Source organism: Salvelinus namaycush, chromosome 21 (assembly GCF_016432855.1).
Source record: "Salvelinus namaycush isolate Seneca chromosome 21, SaNama_1.0, whole genome shotgun sequence".
NCBI lineage: Eukaryota > Metazoa > Chordata > Actinopteri > Salmoniformes > Salmonidae > Salvelinus > Salvelinus namaycush.
Window position 1 is genome coordinate 50,046,369 of NC_052327.1, and position 21,822 is coordinate 50,068,190.

General features: G+C 43.5%; 1 protein-coding gene across 1 annotated transcript; it reads right to left on the minus strand.

Annotated features, from left to right (window-relative positions):
* Positions 1 to 622: 622 nt before the first annotated feature.
* LOC120066774 (GRB10-interacting GYF protein 2-like) lies at positions 623 to 21,671 on the minus strand. The gene is made up of 12 exons (XM_039018241.1): positions 21,568 to 21,671; positions 21,295 to 21,482; positions 20,912 to 20,954; positions 18,913 to 18,964; positions 16,364 to 16,428; positions 16,160 to 16,244; positions 15,913 to 16,009; positions 15,682 to 15,764; positions 9,917 to 10,018; positions 8,727 to 8,828; positions 5,947 to 6,126; positions 623 to 1,556 (listed from the first exon to the last, which is right to left on the minus strand). The coding sequence occupies exons 1-12, from the start codon at positions 21,651 to 21,653 to the stop codon at positions 1,548 to 1,550; spliced, it is 1,092 nt and encodes a 363-aa protein (XP_038874169.1). The 5' UTR covers positions 21,654 to 21,671; the 3' UTR covers positions 623 to 1,547.
* Positions 21,672 to 21,822: the final 151 nt, after the last annotated feature.

Below are 21,822 nucleotides of genomic sequence, written 5' to 3' on the forward strand. Positions count from 1 at the left end.
ATTGGAGTGGCCATCACAAAGCCCTGACCTCAATCCTATAGAAAATCTGTGGGCAGAACTGAAAAAGCGTGTGTGAGCAAGGAGGCCTACAAACCTGACTCAGTTACACCAGCTCTGTCAGGAGGAATTGGCCAAAATTCACCCAACTTATTGTGGGAAGCTTGTGGAAGGCTACCTGAAACGTTTGACCCAAGTTAAACAATTTAAAGGCAATTCTACCAAATACTAATTGAGTGTATGTAAAGTTCTGACCCACTGGGAATGTGATGAAAGAAATAAAAGCTGAAATAAATCACACTCTACTATTATTCTGACATTTGACATTCTTAAAATAAAGTGGTGATCCTAACTGACCTAAGACAGGACATTTTTACGAGGATTAAATGTCAGGAATTGTCAAAAACTGAGTTTAAATGTATTTGGCTAAGGTGTACGTAAACTTCCAACTTCAACTGTAGCTATGTACTGTATATGTACAGTCGTGGCCAAAAGTTTTGAGAATGACACAAATATTAATTTTCACAAAGTTTGCTGCTTCAGTGTCTTTAGATATTTTTGTCAGATGTTACTATGGAATACTGAAGTATAATTACAAGCATTTCATAAGTGTCAAAGGCTTTTATTGACAATTACATGAAGTTGATGCAAAGAGTCAATATTTGCAGTGTTGACCCTTCTTTTTCAAGACCTCTTACATTTGAGTTGGATGGCAGATTGCAATTGATTTAGATGAGAACAAACGATCATGTGAGTTAACGCAATCATTTTTTTTTTTAAATTACAACAAAATGAGAAAATCACAAACCTCCAGAAATGTTATGTTGTACGTGGTAACATTTTAGTTTTAATGTATTAGCCACATTAACATTGCTACTATTACCAAGCTCTATATGTATGCATCTGGATCATTAGCTTGTATAGCGTAGGCGTATTATTAGAAAAATCATCCTCTGTTGTCATCATCTCACTCTTATCAATGGAACACATTTCACTTCCTGTTTCATCGTTAATCATCAACAGAAGCACCATATTTATAACCGCCAGTCAGTAGATTGACATTAACACTGGTTTGTAAGACCTTTTTGGGATTTGTATCACTGCATGACTATAGTAAGACTTCACACAACCATGGAGGACTCCATTAGCTTCAATGTTTGCAGATCTGTATGGGGTGGAAGCAATATGGTGGAAGCAATATAGTGGAAGCTCGACAACAAATACTGCTTCTACGTATATAGATGCTTCAGATCTGACAACCTTGAAGTAGTTAAGGGCCAAGGGGAAGGGGAAGGGAGCAAATTAGGACCAGGTATGACCCGACTGTAGTATGCATCAGCCACAGCGTCCATCTTCCTCTTCCTCCCCCTCCAATTCAGGGCTGCCGATCTGCACCTGCCTAGCCAGGAACACTCCATCTTCCCAGCGGGGTGGTGGTGATGATGATCCCCGGTCTCTCTCCAATAGAAGAGGATCCCCACTCTCTGACGTGGTCTTCTCTGAAGAGTTAGACGCTGTGGTGCCCGACTCTTGGATCTGTGGCTGAAACCTTAGCTTGGCTAGGTCAGGAAAACAGGGAAATCAAACACAACTAAAAGTGTTGTGTAGTTAAAAAAAAAGTTCCAAGCACCCAAGTGGATTTTTAGATGTAATGGGCATTGATCATTTTAAAAACATTTGGGCGTGAAGCCTTCATCAGGGTTTTACTGTGACCTAGCTTGGTTAGGTCAGGTCAACATAACAGCACACATGGAATCAGATTAATTCAACATAATTTAAATCATTTTTCAGATGACGGTCTGTTCTGTAATGTTGTCAAACACGATCATTTCCGAAGCCATTTTAGATCAGAAAAGCGGCGGAGATCCAGAACAGAGGCTTACCCATAACCACTCTGAGGGAGGGTAACGTCAAGTGATGTCATAATGCTTCTGTCAACCTGGAAGCACTCCATTGGAGGAAATAAGTGATGTAATGTTTTCCTGAGTCGTCTCAAAATGTGGTTCTGGGTGCTGAGATTGTTTAATTAATGTGTTGTCCTCTCTGGGTTCTGAGTTCTCTTCACCCGTACACTTTAATAAATAATAAAGTCTAGAAAAACAAACTCAAATCTAGAAGGAAGCCTGAGCATTTTTTGATTACTTTATCTCAGTTTGATTTTCAAATGCTACAAAAGCTAATCTGACAATTATACTGTACTAGTCCAGTTGTGGAAGCTTTGAGTACCGGTATGCCCCTGTTCTGGAGGACATAAGCACGTGGATTTTAAGCACACACATTAATCCCAAGCAGTGGATATTCAGTCAGCAGATCCAATGGTTAAGGTCAAGCATAGTGATCGAAATTGGTTACGGTAGGGTTAATGTTAGGGTATGGTTAGGGTATGGTTAGGGTATGGTTAGGGTATGGTTAGGGTATGGTTAGGGTTAGGCATAACCAGGGTCAGAAAACTGCCATCTGAAACCATTCCAAATCTGCCAGCTGTATAAACATTACCAGTCAAAAGTTAGGACACACCTACTCATTACAGGGTTTTTCTTATTTAAAAAAAAAAAACTATTTTCTACATTGTAGAATAATAGTGAAGACATCAAACCTATGAAATAACACATATGGAATCATGTAGTAACCAAAAAAAGTGTTAAACTAATCAAAATATATTTTTTATTTGATATTCTTCAATATAGCCACCATTTGCCTTGATGACAGCTTTGCACACTCTTGGCATTCTCTCAACCACCTCAACCATCATGAGGTAGTCACCTGGAATGTATTTCAATTAACAGGTATGCCTTGTTAAAAGTTAATTTGTGGAATTTCTTTCCTTAATGCGTTTGAGCCAATCAGTTGTGTCAAGGTAGGGGTGGTATACAGAAGATTGCCCTATTTGGTAAAATACCAAGTCCATATTATGGCAAGAACAGCTCAAATAAGCAAAGAGAAACGACAGTCCATCATTACTTTAAGACATGAAGGTCCGTCAATATTAAATATTTTAAGAACAAAGTTTCTTCAAGTGCAGTCACAAAAACCATCAAGTGCTATGATGAAACTGGCTCTCATGAGGACCGCCACAGGAAAGGAAGACCCAGAGTTACCTCTGCTGCAGAGGATAAGTTCATTAGAGTTACTAGTCTCTGAACAGTTGATGTTGAGATGTGTCTCTTACTTGAATGCTGTGAAGCATTTCTTTAGACTGCAATTTCTGAGGAGACTGCTCTAATTGCTGCAAAGAAACCACTACTAAAGGACACCAATAATAAGAAGAGACTTGCTTGGGCCAAGAAACACGAGCAATGGACATTAGACCGGTGGAAATCTGTCCTTTGGTCTGATGAGTCCAAATTTGAGATTTTGTTTCCAACCTCTGTGTCTTTGTGAGACGCAGAGTAGGTGAACGGATGCTCTCCGCATGTGTGGTTCCCACCGTGAAGCATGGAGGAGGAGGTGTGATGTTGCTTTGCTTTGCTGATGACACTGTCTGTGATCTATTTAGAATTCAAGACACACTTAACCAGCATGGCTACCACAGAATTCTGCAGCAATACGCCATCCCATCTGGTTTGCGCTTAGTGGGACTATTTGACCAAGAAGGAGTGATGGAGTGCTGCATCAGATGACCTGGCCTCCACAATCACCCGACCTCAACCCAATTGAGATGGTTTGAGATGAGTTGGACCGCAGAGTGAAGGAAAAGCAGCCAACAAGTGCTCAGCATATTTGGGAACTCCTTCAAGACTGTTGGAAAAGCATTCCAAGTGAAACTGGTTGAGAGAATGCCAAGAGTGTGCAAAGCTGTCATCAAAGCAAAGGGTGGCTACTTTGAAGAATCTCAAATATCAAATATATTTTGATTTGTTTAACACTTTTTTTAGTTACTACATGATTCCATATGTGTTATTTCATAGTTTTGATGTCTTCACTATTATTCTACAACGTAGAAAATCGTTTTAAAAAATCAAGGAAAAACCCTTGAATGAGTAGGTGTGTCCAACTTTTTGACTGGTACTGTACACTACCCACTGAGATCTAAGACTTCCACACACAGATCAGAAGCCTAAATATATTTCTAATGGGACTGATTCATTCACATCTTTCACCTTTCTGGAGGTTTTCATTTCTCTCTTTCAGATTGCTGATTTCCACACTCATCGCTGACATCTGGTATGGAGGGAAACGGTTGATTTGTTTTAAGCTGAACCGAAGGTTGAATCTACAGATCTACTCTTTTCATATGACCAGACTTTCTACACTCTTAGGAAAAAAAGGGTTTCAAAATGGTTCTCCCAATAGGAGAACCCTATTTGATTCCAGGTAGAACCATTTTCAGGAACCAAAAGGGGTTCTTCAAAGGGTTCTCCTATGGGTACAGCCGAATAACCCTTTTAAATTCTAGATAGCACCTCCTAAGAGTGTATGGCAAAGGAACCATCACGCCATGAGCTTAGTTCGATTTTTCAAATGTAGGATTTTTTTTTTTGGGGGGGGGGGGGGTCTGACGAGAAATGTGTCCCAATTTGAGGCATGTTTTGTAAGGCTACAAACATTACTCTGTAGCATCATCTCTTGGAAACAAGTCAACTCCTTGTCCAGTGCTCTTCTTCTACTCTGAGTGGGAGTTAGTTAGTCAGATGTGGTCAGAGTCCCAAATGGGTCCCTATTCCCTATATGGTGCACCTATGTGGCTCTGGTCAAACGTAGTGCATTATAGAGGGGAAAGGGGGCCATGTGGTCAGTATCTGTGCCTCTGACCAGGTCAGCCAGTTTCCTGATTATTCATCCTAGTATAACAAGCGTAATGTGAGATTATTGTGCCGCATTTCACAGAGGAGTGTTTATGGAGTCGGACACACCCAATCCCCCTCCCTTCCCTCCACCTCTCTCTCTCTCCCTTCCCTCCACTTCTCTCTCTCCCTTCCCTCCACCTCTCTCTCTCTCCCTTCCCTCCACCTCTCTCTCTCTCCCTTCCCTCCACCTCTCTCTCTCCCTTCCCTCCACCTCTCTCTCTCTCCCTTCCCTCCACCTCTCTCTCTCTCCCTTCCCTCCACCTCTCTCTCTCTCTCTCCCTTCCCTCCACCTCTCTCTCTCTCTCTCCCTTCCCTCCACCTCTCTCTCTCTCTCTCCCTTCCCTCCACCTCTCTCTCTCTCTCTCCCTTCCCTCCACCTCTCTCTCTCTCTCTCTCTCTCCCTTCCCTCCACTTCTCTCTCTCCCTTCCCTCCCCCTCTCTCTCTCTCTCTCCCTTCCCTCCACCTCTCTCTCTCTCTCTCTCTCCCTTCCCTCCACCTCTCTCTCTCCCTTCCCTCCACCTCTCTCTCTCCCTTCCCTCCACCTCTCTCTCTCTCTCTCTCCCTTCCCTCCACCTCTCTCTCTCTCTCTCTCCCTTCCCTCCACCTCTCTCTCTCCCTTCCCTCCACCTCTCTCTCTCTCTCCCTTCTCTCCACCTCTCTCTCCCTTCCCTCCACTTCTCTCTCTCCCTTCCCTCCACTTCTCTCTCTCCCTTCCCTCCACCTCTCTCTCTCTCTCTCTCTCTCTCTCCCTTCCCTCCATCTTCTATCTCTCCCATCCCTCCACCTCTCCTCCCCTCCTCTTTTTCCCTCCTCACCCCTGCATTTCTGTTTGATTAAGACAGGAGCCAGGGTTAACTAAGTCTGCACATGTGTGTTTATGCGTGGAGAAGTAATCTGCTGGATGAGTTGCAAGCTAGGGACACATCAGTGTGTCATTTCATTTCAGTGTGTAAGCAGCTACATGCAATATCATTCTGCCATTAATGATATTAGTTTCTGCATGTTGAGTCCAGATGCTAATTTATCACTCAGTTAGTATAGTAAACACCCGGGGGTGGCGTTATTAAGGCCCGCCATATAAAGGCTTTATAGGGTCATTCATTAAGCTTTCATAAACACTACATAAATGCAGTGATATTACATGTCTAAAGGATTTATTACCGCGTGGGTCTTGCTGTGGAGTTTCTCCCTAAGGCGAGTCACCTCCTCCTCCACCTCCCTCTCTGGGTCGTCCTCCTCTTCCTGCTCCTCAGACACAGATCCCAGTCCTGCAGACTGCTGCTGCTCCCTCATCAGCTCCTTCTCTCTCTTCCTCTGGCTGTGTAGCGTGTCAAGGGAGTTCTGATTGAGAGAAAGAGGAGAGAGATTGAAGCAAGACACTCATATACCTGCTACATAGAACTGCTACATATACCTGCTAGATATACCTACTACGTATACCTGCTACAGTACATATACCTGCTAGATATACCTACTACGTATACCTGCTACAGTACATATACCTGCTATATATACCTGCTACATATACCTGCTACATATACCTGCTACGTATACCTGCTATATATACCTGCTACATATACCTGCTATATATACCTGCTACATATACCTGCTATATATACCTGCTACATATACCTTCTACATATACCTACTACATATACCTGCTACAGTACATATACCTGCTATATATACCTGCTACATATACCTGCTACGTATACCTGCTATATATACCTGCTACATATACCTGCTACAGTACATATACCTGCTATATATACCTACTACATATACCTGCTACATATACCTGCTATATATACCTGCTATATATACCTGCTACATATACCTGCTATATATACCTGCTATATATACCTGCTACATATACCTGCTACAGTACATATACCTGCTACATATACCTGCTACAGTACATATACCTGCTACATATACCTGCTACAGTACATATACCTACTACATATACCTGCTACAGTACATATACCTGCTATATATACCTGCTACATATACCTGCTACGTATACCTGCTATATATACCTGCTACATATACCTGCTACAGTACATATACCTGCTATATATACCTACTACATATACCTGCTACATATACCTGCTATATATACCTGCTATATATACCTGCTACATATACCTGCTATATATACCTGCTATATATACCTGCTACATATACCTGCTACAGTACATATACCTGCTACATATACCTGCTACAGTACATATACCTGCTACATATACCTGCTACAGTACATATACCTCCTACATATACCTCCTATATATACCTGCTACATATACCTGCTACAGTACATATACCTGCTACATATACCTGCTACAGTACATATACCTCCTACATATACCTCCTATATATACCTGCTACATATACCTGCTACATATACCTGCTACATATACCTGCTACATATACCTGCCAGATACACCGGCTACATATACCTACTACATATACCTGCTAGATATACCTGCTACATATACCTCCTATATATACCTGCTACATATACCTGCTACATATACCTGCTACATATACCTGCTACATATACCTGCTACATATACCTGCTAGATATACCTGCTAGATATACCTGCTACATATACCTGCTACATATACCTGCCAGATACACCTGCTAGATATACCTGCTACATACACCTGCTACGTATACCTGCTAGATATACCTGCTACATATACCTGCTACATATACCTGCCAGATACACCTGCTACATATACCTACTACATATACCTACTACATACAGTTGAAGTCTGAGGTTTACATACACCTTAGCCAAATACATTTAAACTCAGTTCCTGACATTTTATCCAAGTAAAAATTCCCTGTCTTAGGTCAGTTAGGATCACCACTTTATTTTAAGAATGTGAAATGTCAGAATAATAGTAGAGAGAATGATTTATTTCAGCTTTTATTCCTTTCATCACATTCCCAGTGGGTCAGAAGTTTACATACACTCAATTAGTATTTGGTAGAATTGCCTTTAAATTGTTTAACTTGGGTCAAACGTTTCAGGTATCCTTCCACAAGCTTCCCACAATAAGTTGGGTGAATTTTGACCCATTCCTCCTGACAGAGCTGGTGTAACTGAGTCAGGTTTGTAGGTCTCCTTGTTCGCACACACCTTTTCAGTTCTGCCCACCATTCATGTGTGGGGTTGCTTCTCAGCCAAGGGAGTGGGCTCACTCACAATTTTGCCTACGAACACATCCAAGAATAAAGAATTGTACCAACACATCCTCCGAGAGCAACTTCTCCCAACCATCCAGGAACAGTTTGGTGACAAACAATGCCTTTTCCAGCATTATGGAGCACCTTGCCATAAGGCAAAAGTGATAAGTGGCTCGGGGAACAAAACATCGATATTTTGGGTCCATGGCCAGGAAACTCCCCAGACCTTAATCCCATTGAGAACTTGTGGTCAATCCTCAAGAGGCGGGTGGACAAACAAAAACCCACAAATTCTGACAAACTCCAAGCATTAATTATGCAAGAATGGGCTGCCATCAGTCAGGATGTGGCCCAGAAGTTAATTGACAGCATGCCAGGGCGGATTGCAGAGGTCTTGAAAAAGAAGGGTCAACACTGCAAATATTGACTCTTTGCATCAACTTCATGTAATTGTCAATAAAAGCCTTTGACACTTATGAAATGCTTATAATTATACTTCAGTATTCCATAGTAACATCTGACAAAAATATCTGTAGACACTGAAGCAGCAAACTTTGCGAAAATGAATATTTGTGTCATTCTCAAAACTTTTGGGCCACGACTGTATACCTATTCCATAAACCTACTACATATACACTACTGTTAAAGGCCTCAACTGAATCTGTATCTGTTCTGATCCTTCCCAGCTTTCATATTGGCTCAACCCCTCTACACTCTCACTTACAAGAAACACATCTGAGCTTACCTTGATGACCTTTGACTTCGGTGCCCAGTCTTGCAGACCTCCTCCTGCTGATCTGCCATAGACCTGACCCAACTGCCCACGCTCTTTAAATAGACTCTTCAGCTGGTCATCCAAACAATAATGTAAATATCAAATAATACACCAAAGAGAGGAGCTTCTGTAAGGATACCTGTTCTGTTCTAACAGTCTACTGTACCTGTACCTGTTCTAACAGTCTACTGTACCTGTTCTGTTCTAACAGTCTACTGTACCTGTACCTGTTCTAACAGTCTACTGTACCTGTTCTAACAGTCTACTGTACCTGTTCTAACAGTCAACTGTACCTGTACCTGTTCTAACAATCTACTGTACCTGTACCTGTTCTAACAGTCTACTGTACCTGTTCTAACAGTCTACTGTACCTGTTCTAACAGTCTACTGTACCTGTTCTAACAGTCTACTGTACCTGTTCTAACAGTCTACTGTACCTGTTCTAACAGTCTACTGTACCTGTTCTAACAGTCAACTGTACCTGTACCTGTTCTAACAGTCTACTGTACCTGTTCTGTTCTAACAGTCTACTGTACCTGTTCTAACAGTCTACTGTACCTGTTCTAACAGTCTACTGTACCTGTACCTGTTCTAACAATCTACTGTACCTGTACCTGTTCTAACAGTCTACTGTACCTGTTCTAACAGTCTACTGTACCTGTTCTAACAGTCTACTGTACCTGTTCTAACAGTCTACTGTACCTGTTCTAACAGTCTACTGTACCTGTTCTAACAGTCTACTGTACCTGTTCTAACAGTCAACTGTACCTGTACCTGTTCTAACAGTCTACTGTACCTGTTCTGTTCTAACAGTCTACTGTACCTGTTCTAACAGTCTACTGTACCTGTTCTGTTCTAACAGTCTACTGTACCTGTTCTAACAGTCTACTGTACCTGTTCTAACAGTCTACTGTACCTGTTCTAACAGTCTACTGTACCTGTTCTGTTCTAACAGTCTACTGTACCTGTTCTGTTCTAACAGTCTACTGTACCTGTTCTAACAGTCTACTGTACCTGTTCTAACAGTCTACTGTACCTGTTCTGTTCTAACAGTCTACTGTACCTGTTCTAACAGTCTACTGTACCTGTTCTAACAGTCTACTGTACCTGTTCTAACAGTCTACTGTACCTACTGTACCTGTTCAAACAGTCTACTGTACCTGTTCTGTCACCAGTCTTCTCTGTTTATCTTGGTCTACTATGTTATCCACACAAACCGTTTTCTCTTTCTTGCTGCCAGCAGCTGCTGTCTGTTCTGTAGCCTGCAGATAAGGAAAGGCATTACTCGTATTGTCTGGATAAACCCTTTGCCTGGTCACAGATATTTGTCATTTGGCATGCCGCAAAAAAATATCTGGGACCAAGCTAAAGGTTTCTAGTACTGGAGTGTGGAACACTGTCTATATGTATAGTCTACCTGATGGAACACTGTCTATATGTATAGTCTACCTGATGGAACACTGTCTAAATGTATAGTCTACCTGATGGAACACTGTCTATATGTATAGTCTACCTGATGGAACACTGTCTAAATGTATAGTCTACCTGATGGAACACTGTCTATATGTATAGTCTACCTGATGGAACACTGTCTAAATGTATAGTCTACCTGATGGAACACTGTCTATGTGTATAGTCTACCTGATGGAACACTGTCTGTATGTATAGTCTACCTGATGGAACACTGTCTATATGTATAGTCTACCTGATGGAACACTATCTATGTGTATAGTCTACCTGATGGAACACTGTCTGTGTGTATAGTCTACCTGATGGAACACTGTCTGTATGTATAGTCTACCTGATGGAACACTGTCTATATGTATAGTCTACCTGATGGAACACTGTCTATATGTATAGTCTACCTGATGGAACACTGTCTAAATGTATAGTCTACCTGATGGAACACTGCTGTGTATAGTCTACCTGATGGAACACTGTCTATGTGGATAGTCTACCTGATGGAACACTGTCTATATGTATAGTCTACCTGATGGAACACTGTCTATATGTATAGTCTACCTGATGGAACACTGTCTATCTGTATAGTCTACCTGATGGAACACTGTCTATATGTATAGTCTACCTGATGGAACACTGTCTATATGTATAGTCTACCTGATGGAACACTGTCTATATGTATAGTCTACCTGATGGAACACTGTCTATATGTATAGTCTACCTGATGGAACACTGTCTAAATGTATAGTCTACCTGATGGAACACTGTCTATATGTATAGTCTACCTGATGGAACACTGTCTATACGTATAGTCTACCTGATGGAACACTGTCTATATGTATAGTCTACCTGATGGAACACTGCTGTGTATAGTCTACCTGATGGAACACTGTCTATATGTATAGTCTACCTGATGGAACACTGTCTATATGTATAGTCTACCTGATGGAACACTGTCTATCTGTATAGTCTACCTGATGGAACACTGTCTATATGTATAGTCTACCTGATGGAACACTGTCTATATGTATAGTCTACCTGATGGAACACTGTCTAAATGTATAGTCTACCTGATGGAACACTGTCTATATGTATAGTCTACCTGATGGAACACTGTCTATTTGTATAGTCTACATGATGGAACACTGTCTATATGTATAGTCTACCTGATGGAACACTGTCTATGTGTATAGTCTACCTGATGGAACACTGTCTATATGTATAGTCTACCTGATGGAACACTGTCTATATGTATAGTCTACCTGATGGAACACTGCTGTGTGTAGTCTACATGATGGAACACTGTCTATGTGTATAGTCTACCTGATGGAACACTGTCTATATGTATAGTCTACCTGATGGAACACTGCTGTGTATCGTCTACCTGATGGAACACTGCTGTGTATAGTCTACCTGATGGAACACTGCTGTGTATAGTCTACCTGATGGAACACTGCTGTGTGTAGTCTACATGATGGAACACTGTCTATGTGTATAGTCTACCTGATGGAACACTGCTGTGTATCGTCTACCTGATGGAACACTGCTGTGTGTAGTCTACCTGATGGAACACTGTCTATATGTATAGTCTACCTGATGGAACACTGCTGTGTATCGTCTACCTGATGGAACACTGCTGTGTATAGTCTACCTGATGGAACACTGTCTATATGTATAGTCTACCTGATGGAACACTGCTGTGTATAGTCTACCTGATGGAACACTGCTGTGTATAGTCTACCTGATGGAACACTGTCTATATGTATAGTCTACCTGATGGAACACTGTCTATGTGTATAGTCTACCTGATGGAACACTGTCTGTGTGTATAGTCTACCTGATGGAACACTGTCTGTATGTATAGTCTACCTGATGGAACACTGTCTATATGTATAGTCTACCTGATGGAACACTGTCTATATGTATAGTCTACCTGATGGAACACTGTCTAAATGTATAGTCTACCTGATGGAACACTGCTGTGTATAGTCTACCTGATGGAACACTGTCTATGTGGATAGTCTACCTGATGGAACACTGTCTATATGTATAGTCTACCTGATGGAACACTGTCTATATGTATAGTCTACCTGATGGAACACTGTCTATCTGTATAGTCTACCTGATGGAACACTGTCTATATGTATAGTCTACCTGATGGAACACTGTCTATATGTATAGTCTACCTGATGGAACACTGTCTATATGTATAGTCTACCTGATGGAACACTGTCTATATGTATAGTCTACCTGATGGAACACTGTCTAAATGTATAGTCTACCTGATGGAACACTGTCTATATGTATAGTCTACCTGATGGAACACTGTCTATACGTATAGTCTACCTGATGGAACACTGTCTATATGTATAGTCTACCTGATGGAACACTGCTGTGTATAGTCTACCTGATGGAACACTGTCTATATGTATAGTCTACCTGATGGAACACTGTCTATATGTATAGTCTACCTGATGGAACACTGTCTATATGTATAGTCTACCTGATGGAACACTGTCTATATGTATAGTCTACCTGATGGAACACTGTCTATATGTATAGTCTACCTGATGGAACACTGTCTAAATGTATAGTCTACCTGATGGAACACTGTCTATATGTATAGTCTACCTGATGGAACACTGTCTATTTGTATAGTCTACATGATGGAACACTGTCTATATGTATAGTCTACCTGATGGAACACTGTCTATGTGTATAGTCTACCTGATGGAACACTGTCTATATGTATAGTCTACCTGATGGAACACTGTCTATATGTATAGTCTACCTGATGGAACACTGCTGTGTGTAGTCTACATGATGGAACACTGTCTATGTGTATAGTCTACCTGATGGAACACTGTCTATATGTATAGTCTACCTGATGGAACACTGCTGTGTATCGTCTACCTGATGGAACACTGCTGTGTATAGTCTACCTGATGGAACACTGCTGTGTATAGTCTACCTGATGGAACACTGCTGTGTGTAGTCTACATGATGGAACACTGTCTATGTGTATAGTCTACCTGATGGAACACTGCTGTGTATCGTCTACCTGATGGAACACTGCTGTGTGTAGTCTACCTGATGGAACACTGTCTATATGTATAGTCTACCTGATGGAACACTGCTGTGTATCGTCTACCTGATGGAACACTGCTGTGTATAGTCTACCTGATGGAACACTGTCTATATGTATAGTCTACCTGATGGAACACTGCTGTGTATAGTCTACCTGATGGAACACTGCTGTGTATAGTCTACCTGATGGAACACTGTCTATATGTATAGTCTACCTGATGGAACACTGTCTATGTGTATAGTCTACCTGATGGAACACTGCTGTGTATCGTCTACCTGATGGAACACTGCTGTGTATAGTCTACCTGATGGAACACTGTCTATATGTATAGTCTACGTGATGGAACACTGTCTATATGTATAGTCTACCTGATGGAACACTGCTGTGTATCGTCTACCTGATGGAACACTGCTGTGTATAGTCTACCTGATGGAACACTGTCTATATGTATAGTCTACCTGATGGAACACTGCTGTGTATAGTCTACCTGATGGAACACTGTCTATGTGGATAGTCTACCTGATGGAACACTGTCTATATGTATAGTCTACCTGATGGAACACTGTCTATATGTATAGTCTACCTGATGGAACACTGTCTATATGTATAGTCTACCTGATGGAACACTGTCTATATGTATAGTCTACCTGATGGAACACTGTCTATATGTATAGTCTACCTGATGGAACACTGTCTAAATGTATAGTCTACCTGATGGAACACTGTCTATATGTATAGTCTACCTGATGGAACACTGTCTATACGTATAGTCTACCTGATGGAACACTGTCTATATGTATAGTCTACCTGATGGAACACTGCTGTGTATAGTCTACCTGATGGAACACTGTCTATATGTATAGTCTACCTGATGGAACACTGTCTATATGTATAGTCTACCTGATGGAACACTGTCTATCTGTATAGTCTACCTGATGGAACACTGTCTATATGTATAGTCTACCTGATGGAACACTGTCTATATGTATAGTCTACCTGATGGAACACTGTCTAAATGTATAGTCTACCTGATGGAACACTGTCTATATGTATAGTCTACCTGATGGAACACTGTCTATTTGTATAGTCTACATGATGGAACACTGTCTATATGTATAGTCTACCTGATGGAACACTGTCTATGTGTATAGTCTACCTGATGGAACACTGTCTATATGTATAGTCTACCTGATGGAACACTGTCTATATGTATAGTCTACCTGATGGAACACTGCTGTGTGTAGTCTACATGATGGAACACTGTCTATGTGTATAGTCTACCTGATGGAACACTGTCTATATGTATAGTCTACCTGATGGAACACTGCTGTGTATCGTCTACCTGATGGAACACTGCTGTGTATAGTCTACCTGATGGAACACTGCTGTGTATAGTCTACCTGATGGAACACTGCTGTGTGTAGTCTACATGATGGAACACTGTCTATGTGTATAGTCTACCTGATGGAACACTGCTGTGTATCGTCTACCTGATGGAACACTGCTGTGTGTAGTCTACCTGATGGAACACTGTCTATATGTATAGTCTACCTGATGGAACACTGCTGTGTATCGTCTACCTGATGGAACACTGCTGTGTATAGTCTACCTGATGGAACACTGTCTATATGTATAGTCTACCTGATGGAACACTGCTGTGTATAGTCTACCTGATGGAACACTGCTGTGTATAGTCTACCTGATGGAACACTGTCTATATGTATAGTCTACCTGATGGAACACTGTCTATGTGTATAGTCTACCTGATGGAACACTGCTGTGTATCGTCTACCTGATGGAACACTGCTGTGTATAGTCTACCTGATGGAACACTGTCTATATGTATAGTCTACCTGATGGAACACTGTCTATATGTATAGTCTACCTGATGGAACACTGCTGTGTATCGTCTACCTGATGGAACACTGTCTATATGTATAGTCTACCTGATGGAACACTGCTGTGTATAGTCTACCTGATGGAACACTGTCTATGTGTATAGTCTACCTGATGGAACACTGTCTATATGTATAGTCTACCTGATGGAACACTGTCTATATGTATAGTCTACCTGATGGAACACTGCTGTGTATAGTCTACCTGATGGAACACTGTCTATGTGTATAGTCTACCTGATGGAACACTGTCTATATGTATAGTCTACCTGATGGAACACTGTCTATGTGTATAGTCTACCTGATGGAACACTGTCTATATGTATAGTCTACCTGATGGAACACTGCTGTGTATAGTCTACCTGATGGAACACTGCTGTGTATAGTCTACCTGATGGAACACTGCTGTGTGTAGTCTACATGATGGAACACTGTCTATATGTATAGTCTACCTGATGGAACACTGCTGTGTATAGTCTACCTGATGTAGCTGGCGTAGAGTCTGTAGCCTCTGAACTGCCTGGTCTCTCTCCTGTTGCAGCTGATTGGCTCTCCTCCTGCTCTCTGTGAGAGAGTGTGTGTGAGAGAGAGCGTGTGAGAGAGATCGTGTGAGAGACAAAGTGTGTGAGAGAGAGAGCGTGTTTGGAAGTTCAACGCTAAAGTGTGATGATTCCAGTGGCTTCTTCATACTCTTTCCACAGAAACACCTTACCCTCTAGCTGAGACCTCAGTGAGTCAGTGTGCTGCGCTTTTTCTTGGCCTCCATGACATAGACCTTCTCCCCCGGCCTGCTCCTTTAGGTTAATCAACTGTGGCAATGAGAGAGAGCGGGAGGAGGAGAAAGAGAGATAGAAAAAGCAAGAGAGAGAGAGAGAAAGTGGGAGGTATCTTTCATAATGGACAAAACGTCAAAAGAAATACAGTAATTCCCTTGAAAAGTGATAAGAGCCCTTCAATACCTTCAACTCCAGTGTAGAAACCTTGATTTGTGCCTCTGTCCTCTCGGCATCTCTCAGTCTCTCCAGACTCCTCAGAGCATGTTCCCTGCAAACGGGACAATGATACGTCAGACTACATTCTCTCGTCATGGGTCGTCTTTGGATTAGCTGTGAGAGATATTGTTCATTTCCAAATGTACATGTTACAGGTAAGGCTCTACATACTTCTCCCTCAGGTGCTGCTCTCTCTCTGCCGCTTCCAGCTCCAGCCTCTGAAGTTCACTATTTAGCTGTGACACCCAATGACATTCAGGATGTGCAGAAGAGGGAAACACATGAACAAATTGACTGATTGTTTAATTGATTGATTAACGAACTAACCCACCTGTCCCCTGGCTGACTGTAACTCATGTTGCTGCTCCTCCAGTTCAGTGTCTCTGTCCCTCAACATGTTCCACACCTTTATGTAACGCTGCCCCTCACCTGGGCCCCATCCACCTCCTCCAGAGACACTGTATAGTTATTGTGCCTTTCGGAAAGTATTCAGACCCCTTGACTTTTTCCACATTTTGTTACGTTACAGCCTTATTCTAAAATTGATTCGTTTCCTCCCCCTCAATCTACACACAATAACCCATGATGACAAAGCAAAAACAGGTTTTTCAGAACTTGTTGCTAATATATATAAAATAAAATAAAATTAAATATGACATTTACATAAGTATTCAGACCCTTTACTCTCAGTACTTTATTAAAACACCTTTGGCAGCGATTACAGCATCAAGTTTTCTTGGGTATGACGCTACAAACTTGGCACACCACTATTTGGGGAGTTTCTCCCATTGTTCTCTGCAGATCCTTTCAAACTCTGTCGGGTTGGATGGGGAGCGTCGCTGTACAGCTATTTTCAGGTCTCTCCAGAGATGTTCGATCCGGTTCAAATACAGGCTCTGGCTGGGCATTCAGAGACTTGTCCCGAAGCCACTCCTGCGTTGTCTTGTCTATGTACTTAGGGTCGTTGTCCTGTTGGAAGGTGAACATTCGCAGGTGTGTGCCTTTCCAAATCATGTCCAATAAATTTAATTTACCACAGGTGGACTCCAATCAAGTTGTAGAAACATCTCAAGGATGATCAATGGAAACAGGATGCACCTGAGCTCAATTTTGAGTCTCATAGCAAAGGGGCTGAATACTTATGTAAATAAGGTATTTCTGTTTTTTTTATTTGTTAAAAATGTCTAAAAACCTGTTTTTGCTTCGTCATTATGGGGTATTGTGTGTAGATTGCTGAGGAAAATGTGTTATTTAATCCATTTTAGAATAAGGCTGTAACGTACATTTTTGGGGGAAAAAGTCAAGGGGTCTGAATACTTTCCGAATGCACTGTATAACTCTGCCCTCACCTGGCCCCCATCCACCTCCCCCAGGGAGACCATCTGTAGCTCTGCCCTCACCTGGCACCCATCCACCTCCCCCAGGGAGACCATCTGTAGCTCTACCCTCACCTGGCCCCCATCCACCTCCTCCAGGGAGCCCATCTGTAGCTCTACCCTCACCTGGCCCCCATCCACCTCCTCCAGGGAGACCATCTGTAGCTCTACCCTCACCTGGCCCCCATCCACCTCCTCCAGGGAGACCATCTGTAGCTCTGCCCTCACCTGGCACCTATCCACCTCCCCCAGGGAGACCATCTGTAGCTCTGCCCTCACCTGGCCCCCATCCACCTCCTCCAGAGAGACCATCTGTAGCTCTGCCCTCACCTGGCACCCATCCACCTCCCCCAGGGAGACCATCTGTAGCTCTGCCCTCACCTGGCACCTATCCACCTCCCCCAGGGAGACCATCTGTAGCTCTACCCTCACCTGGCCCCCATCCACCTCCCCCAGGGAGCCCATCTGTAGCTCTACCCTCACCTGGCCCTATCCACCTCCCCCAGGGAGACCACCTGTAGCTCTACCCTCACCTGGCCCCATCCACCTCCTCCAGGGAGACCATCTGTAGCTCTACCCTCACCTGGCCCCCATCCACCTCCTCCAGGGAGACCATCTGTACCTCTATCCTCACCTGGCCCCCATCCACCTCCTCCAGGGAGACCATCTGTAGCTCTGCCCTCACCTGGCGCCATCCACCTCCCCCAGGGAGACCATCTGTAGCTCTACCCTCACCTGGCCCCCATCCACCTCCTCCAGGGAGACCATCTGTAGCTCTGCCCTCACCTGGCGCCATCCACCTCCCCCAGGGAGACCATCTGTAGCTCTACCCTCACCTGGCACCCATCCACCTCCTCCAGGGAGACCATCTGTAGCTCTACCCTCACCTGGCCCCCATCCACCTCCCCCAGGGAGACCATCTGTAGCTCTACCCTCACCTGGCCCCCATCCACCTCCTCCAGGGAGACCATCTGTAGCTCTACCCTCACCTGGCCCCCATCCACCTCCCCCAGGGAGACCATCTGTAGCTCTACCCTCACCTGGCACCCATCCACCTCCCCCAGGGAGACCATCTGTAGCTCTGCCCTCACCTGGCACCCATCCACCTCCCCCAGGGAGACCATCTGTAGCTCTACCCTCACCTGGCCCCCATCCACCTCCTCCAGGGAGACCATCTGTAGCTCTGCCCTCACCTGGCACCATCCACCTCCTCCAGGGAGACCATCTGTAGCTCTGCCCTCACCTGGCACCATCCACCTCCTCCAGGGAGACCATCTGTAGCTCTACCCTCACCTGGCCCCCATCCACCTCCTCCAGGGAGACAATTTGTAGCTCTGCCCTCACCTGGCCCAGCTCCTCCAGCGAGACCTGTTCATCCCGTGTCTGTGGTGGTATACTAGGAAAGACAAAATGAAAATATTCCTGTGTCTCTGTGTTTCCATGTCCCCGTCTCTCTGTGTCTCTCTGTGTCTCTCTGTGTCTCCGTGTAATGTGTCTCTGTGTCTCTCTGTGTCTCTCTGTGTCTCTTTGTGTCTCCGTGTAATGTGTCTCTGTGTCTCTCTGTGTCTCTCTGTGTCTCTCTGTGTCTCTCTGTGTCTCTCTGTGTCTCTTTGTGTCTCCGTGTAATGTGTCTCTGTGTCTCTCTGTGTCTCTCTGTGTCTCTCTGTGTCTCCGTGTAATGTGTCTCTGTGTCTCTCTGTGTCTCTTTGTGTCTCCGTGTAATGTGTCTCTGTGTCTCTCTGTGTCTCTCTGTGTCTCTCTGTGTCTCTCTGTGTCTCCGTGTAATGTGTCTCTGTGTCCGTGTGTCACTCTGTGTCTCTCTGTGTCTCCGTGTAATGTGTCTCTCTGTGTCTCTCTGTGTCTCTCTGTGTCTCCGTGTAATGTATCTCTCTGTGTCTCTCTGTGTCTCCATGTAATGTGTCTCTGTGTCTCTCTGTGTCTCTCTGTGTCTCCGTGTAATGTGTCTCTGTGTCCGTGTGTCACTCTGTGTCTCTCTGTATCTCTCTGTGTCTCCGTGTAATGTGTCTCTGTGTCCGTGTGTCTCTCTGTATCTCTCTGTGTCTCTGTGTCTGTGTCTCTCTGTGTCTCTCTGTGTCTCCGTGTAATGTGTGTCTGTGTCTCTCTGTATCTCTCTGTGTCTCTGTGTCTGTGTCTCTCTGTGTCTCCGTGTAATGTGTGTCTGTGTCTCTCTGTGTCTCCGTGTAATGTGTCTCTGTGTCCGTGTGTCTCTCTGTATCTCTCTGTGTCTCTGTGTCTGTGTCTCTCTGTGTCTCTCTGTGTCTCCGTGTAATGTGTGTCTGTGTCTCTCTGTATCTCTCTGTGTCTCCGTGTAATGTGTCTCTGTGTCTGTGTCTCTCTGTGTCTCTCTGTGTCTCTCTGTGTCTCCGTGTAATGTGTGTCTGTGTCTCTCTGTGTCTCTCTGTGTCTCCGTGTAATGTGTCTCTGTGTCTGTGTCTCTCTGTGTCTCTCTGTGTCTCTCTGTGTCTCTCTGTATCTCTCTGTGTCTCCGTGTAATGTGTCTCTGTGTCTGTGTCTCTCTGTGTCTCTCTGTGTCTCTCTGTGTCTCTCTGTATCTCTCTGTGTCTCCGTGTAATGTGTCTCTGTGTCTGTGTCTCTCTGTGTCTCTCTGTGTCTCTCTGTGTCTCCGTGTAATGTGTCTCTCTGTGTCTCTCTGTGTCTCTCTGTGTCTCTCTGTGTCTCCGTGTAATGTGTCTCTGTGTCTGTGTCTCTCTGTGTCTCCGTGTAATGTGTCTCTGTGTCCGTGTGTCACTCTGTGTCTCTCTGTATCTCTCTGTGTCTCCGTGTAATGTGTCTCTGTGTCTCTCTGTGTCTCTCTGTGTCTCCGTGTAATGTGTCTCTGTGTCCGTGTGTCACTCTGTGTCTCTCTGTATCTCTCTGTGTCTCCGTGTAATGTGTCTCTGTGTCTGTGTCTCTCTGTGTCTCTCTGTGTCTCTGTGTCTCTCTGTGTCTCCGTGTAATGTGTCTCTCTGTGTCTCTCTGTGTCTCTCTGTGTCTCCGTGTAATGTGTCTCTCTGTGTCTCTCTGTGTCTCTCTGTGTCTCCATGTAATGTGTCTCTGTGTCTGTGTCTCTCTGTGTCTCTCTGTGTCTCTCTGTGTCTCCGTGTAATGTGTCTCTCTGTGTCTCTCTGTGTCTCTCTGTGTCTCTCTGTGTCTCTGTGGGTAAATCAAGATGCATTTAAGTGCATTCAGAATCTAGAGACAGACGACATTTAGATTCTTCATAATTCATACATTACTATGCTTGTGCAAGTAGTCCTGGTTCTACGTTCATAGAAAATACATCATTATGATATATTTAATAGAAGAATGGGATCATACTCACTCTGTCTCTGTCCCTTTATCAAACGTTTCTACCGTTCCCCTACCTGCAGAGGACAACAGTGTCAACTCCTTGTGTTCCGTAGTGCACCACTGGCACCACAGAGTGAGAGATCGACACTAATCCAGGGGTTTGGCAACCCTGTTCCTGGAGTGCCGTAGGTACTGCCGGATTTTTAAGCCAACTAGGCAGCACACTGAAAAACGTAGTGATCATTATCAGTGATTGTCAAAAAAATGTCACACCTGGTCTTCCAGGTCGGTTAAATCCAAAACATGAAGTATCTGCGGTACTCCAGGACCAGGGTTGCCTATCACTGCTCGATTCCCTTTGAATTCATTTATGAATTGCTGAACAAATTAATTAATAAATTATTTATTTTTTACCCAAGATATGAGGGTCGTCTTTAACTTTGAGTCTGTTGTGTAAGTAACAGTACCGGCTCCTCTCCAGCTCCAACTGTTGTTTACAAGCGTTCAGCTCTACCTTCAGCAGAGAACCAGCATCTTTAACGACTCTGCTCAGCTCTGCCTCTTTACTGGCCCAGTGCTGATGAAGAGTCTGAATCTCTTCCCTAAAACGAAGAACACATTCATGTAATGGTTAATTATAGACATTTGAAATGTCTGGGATTCATAAACCGGATAGTCCACGCTCACTTGTCTCTCTGTCCCTCTGTCTGAAGTCTCTCAACCTCCACCTTCAGCCGTACCACCTCCTCTTGAAGCTGAAAGCCACAAATCATACAACTACACGGATCTCAATAACACAGAACACTAAGGATCAATAAGCGATGACATTGAAATAGATGTTTTGTGTCTACAGCCAGGGTACGTTAAATAAGGACGATTGCTTGATCAATTGATTGACCGATTTGATTTAATTTACCGTTTTTATTTACTACATCTACAGCC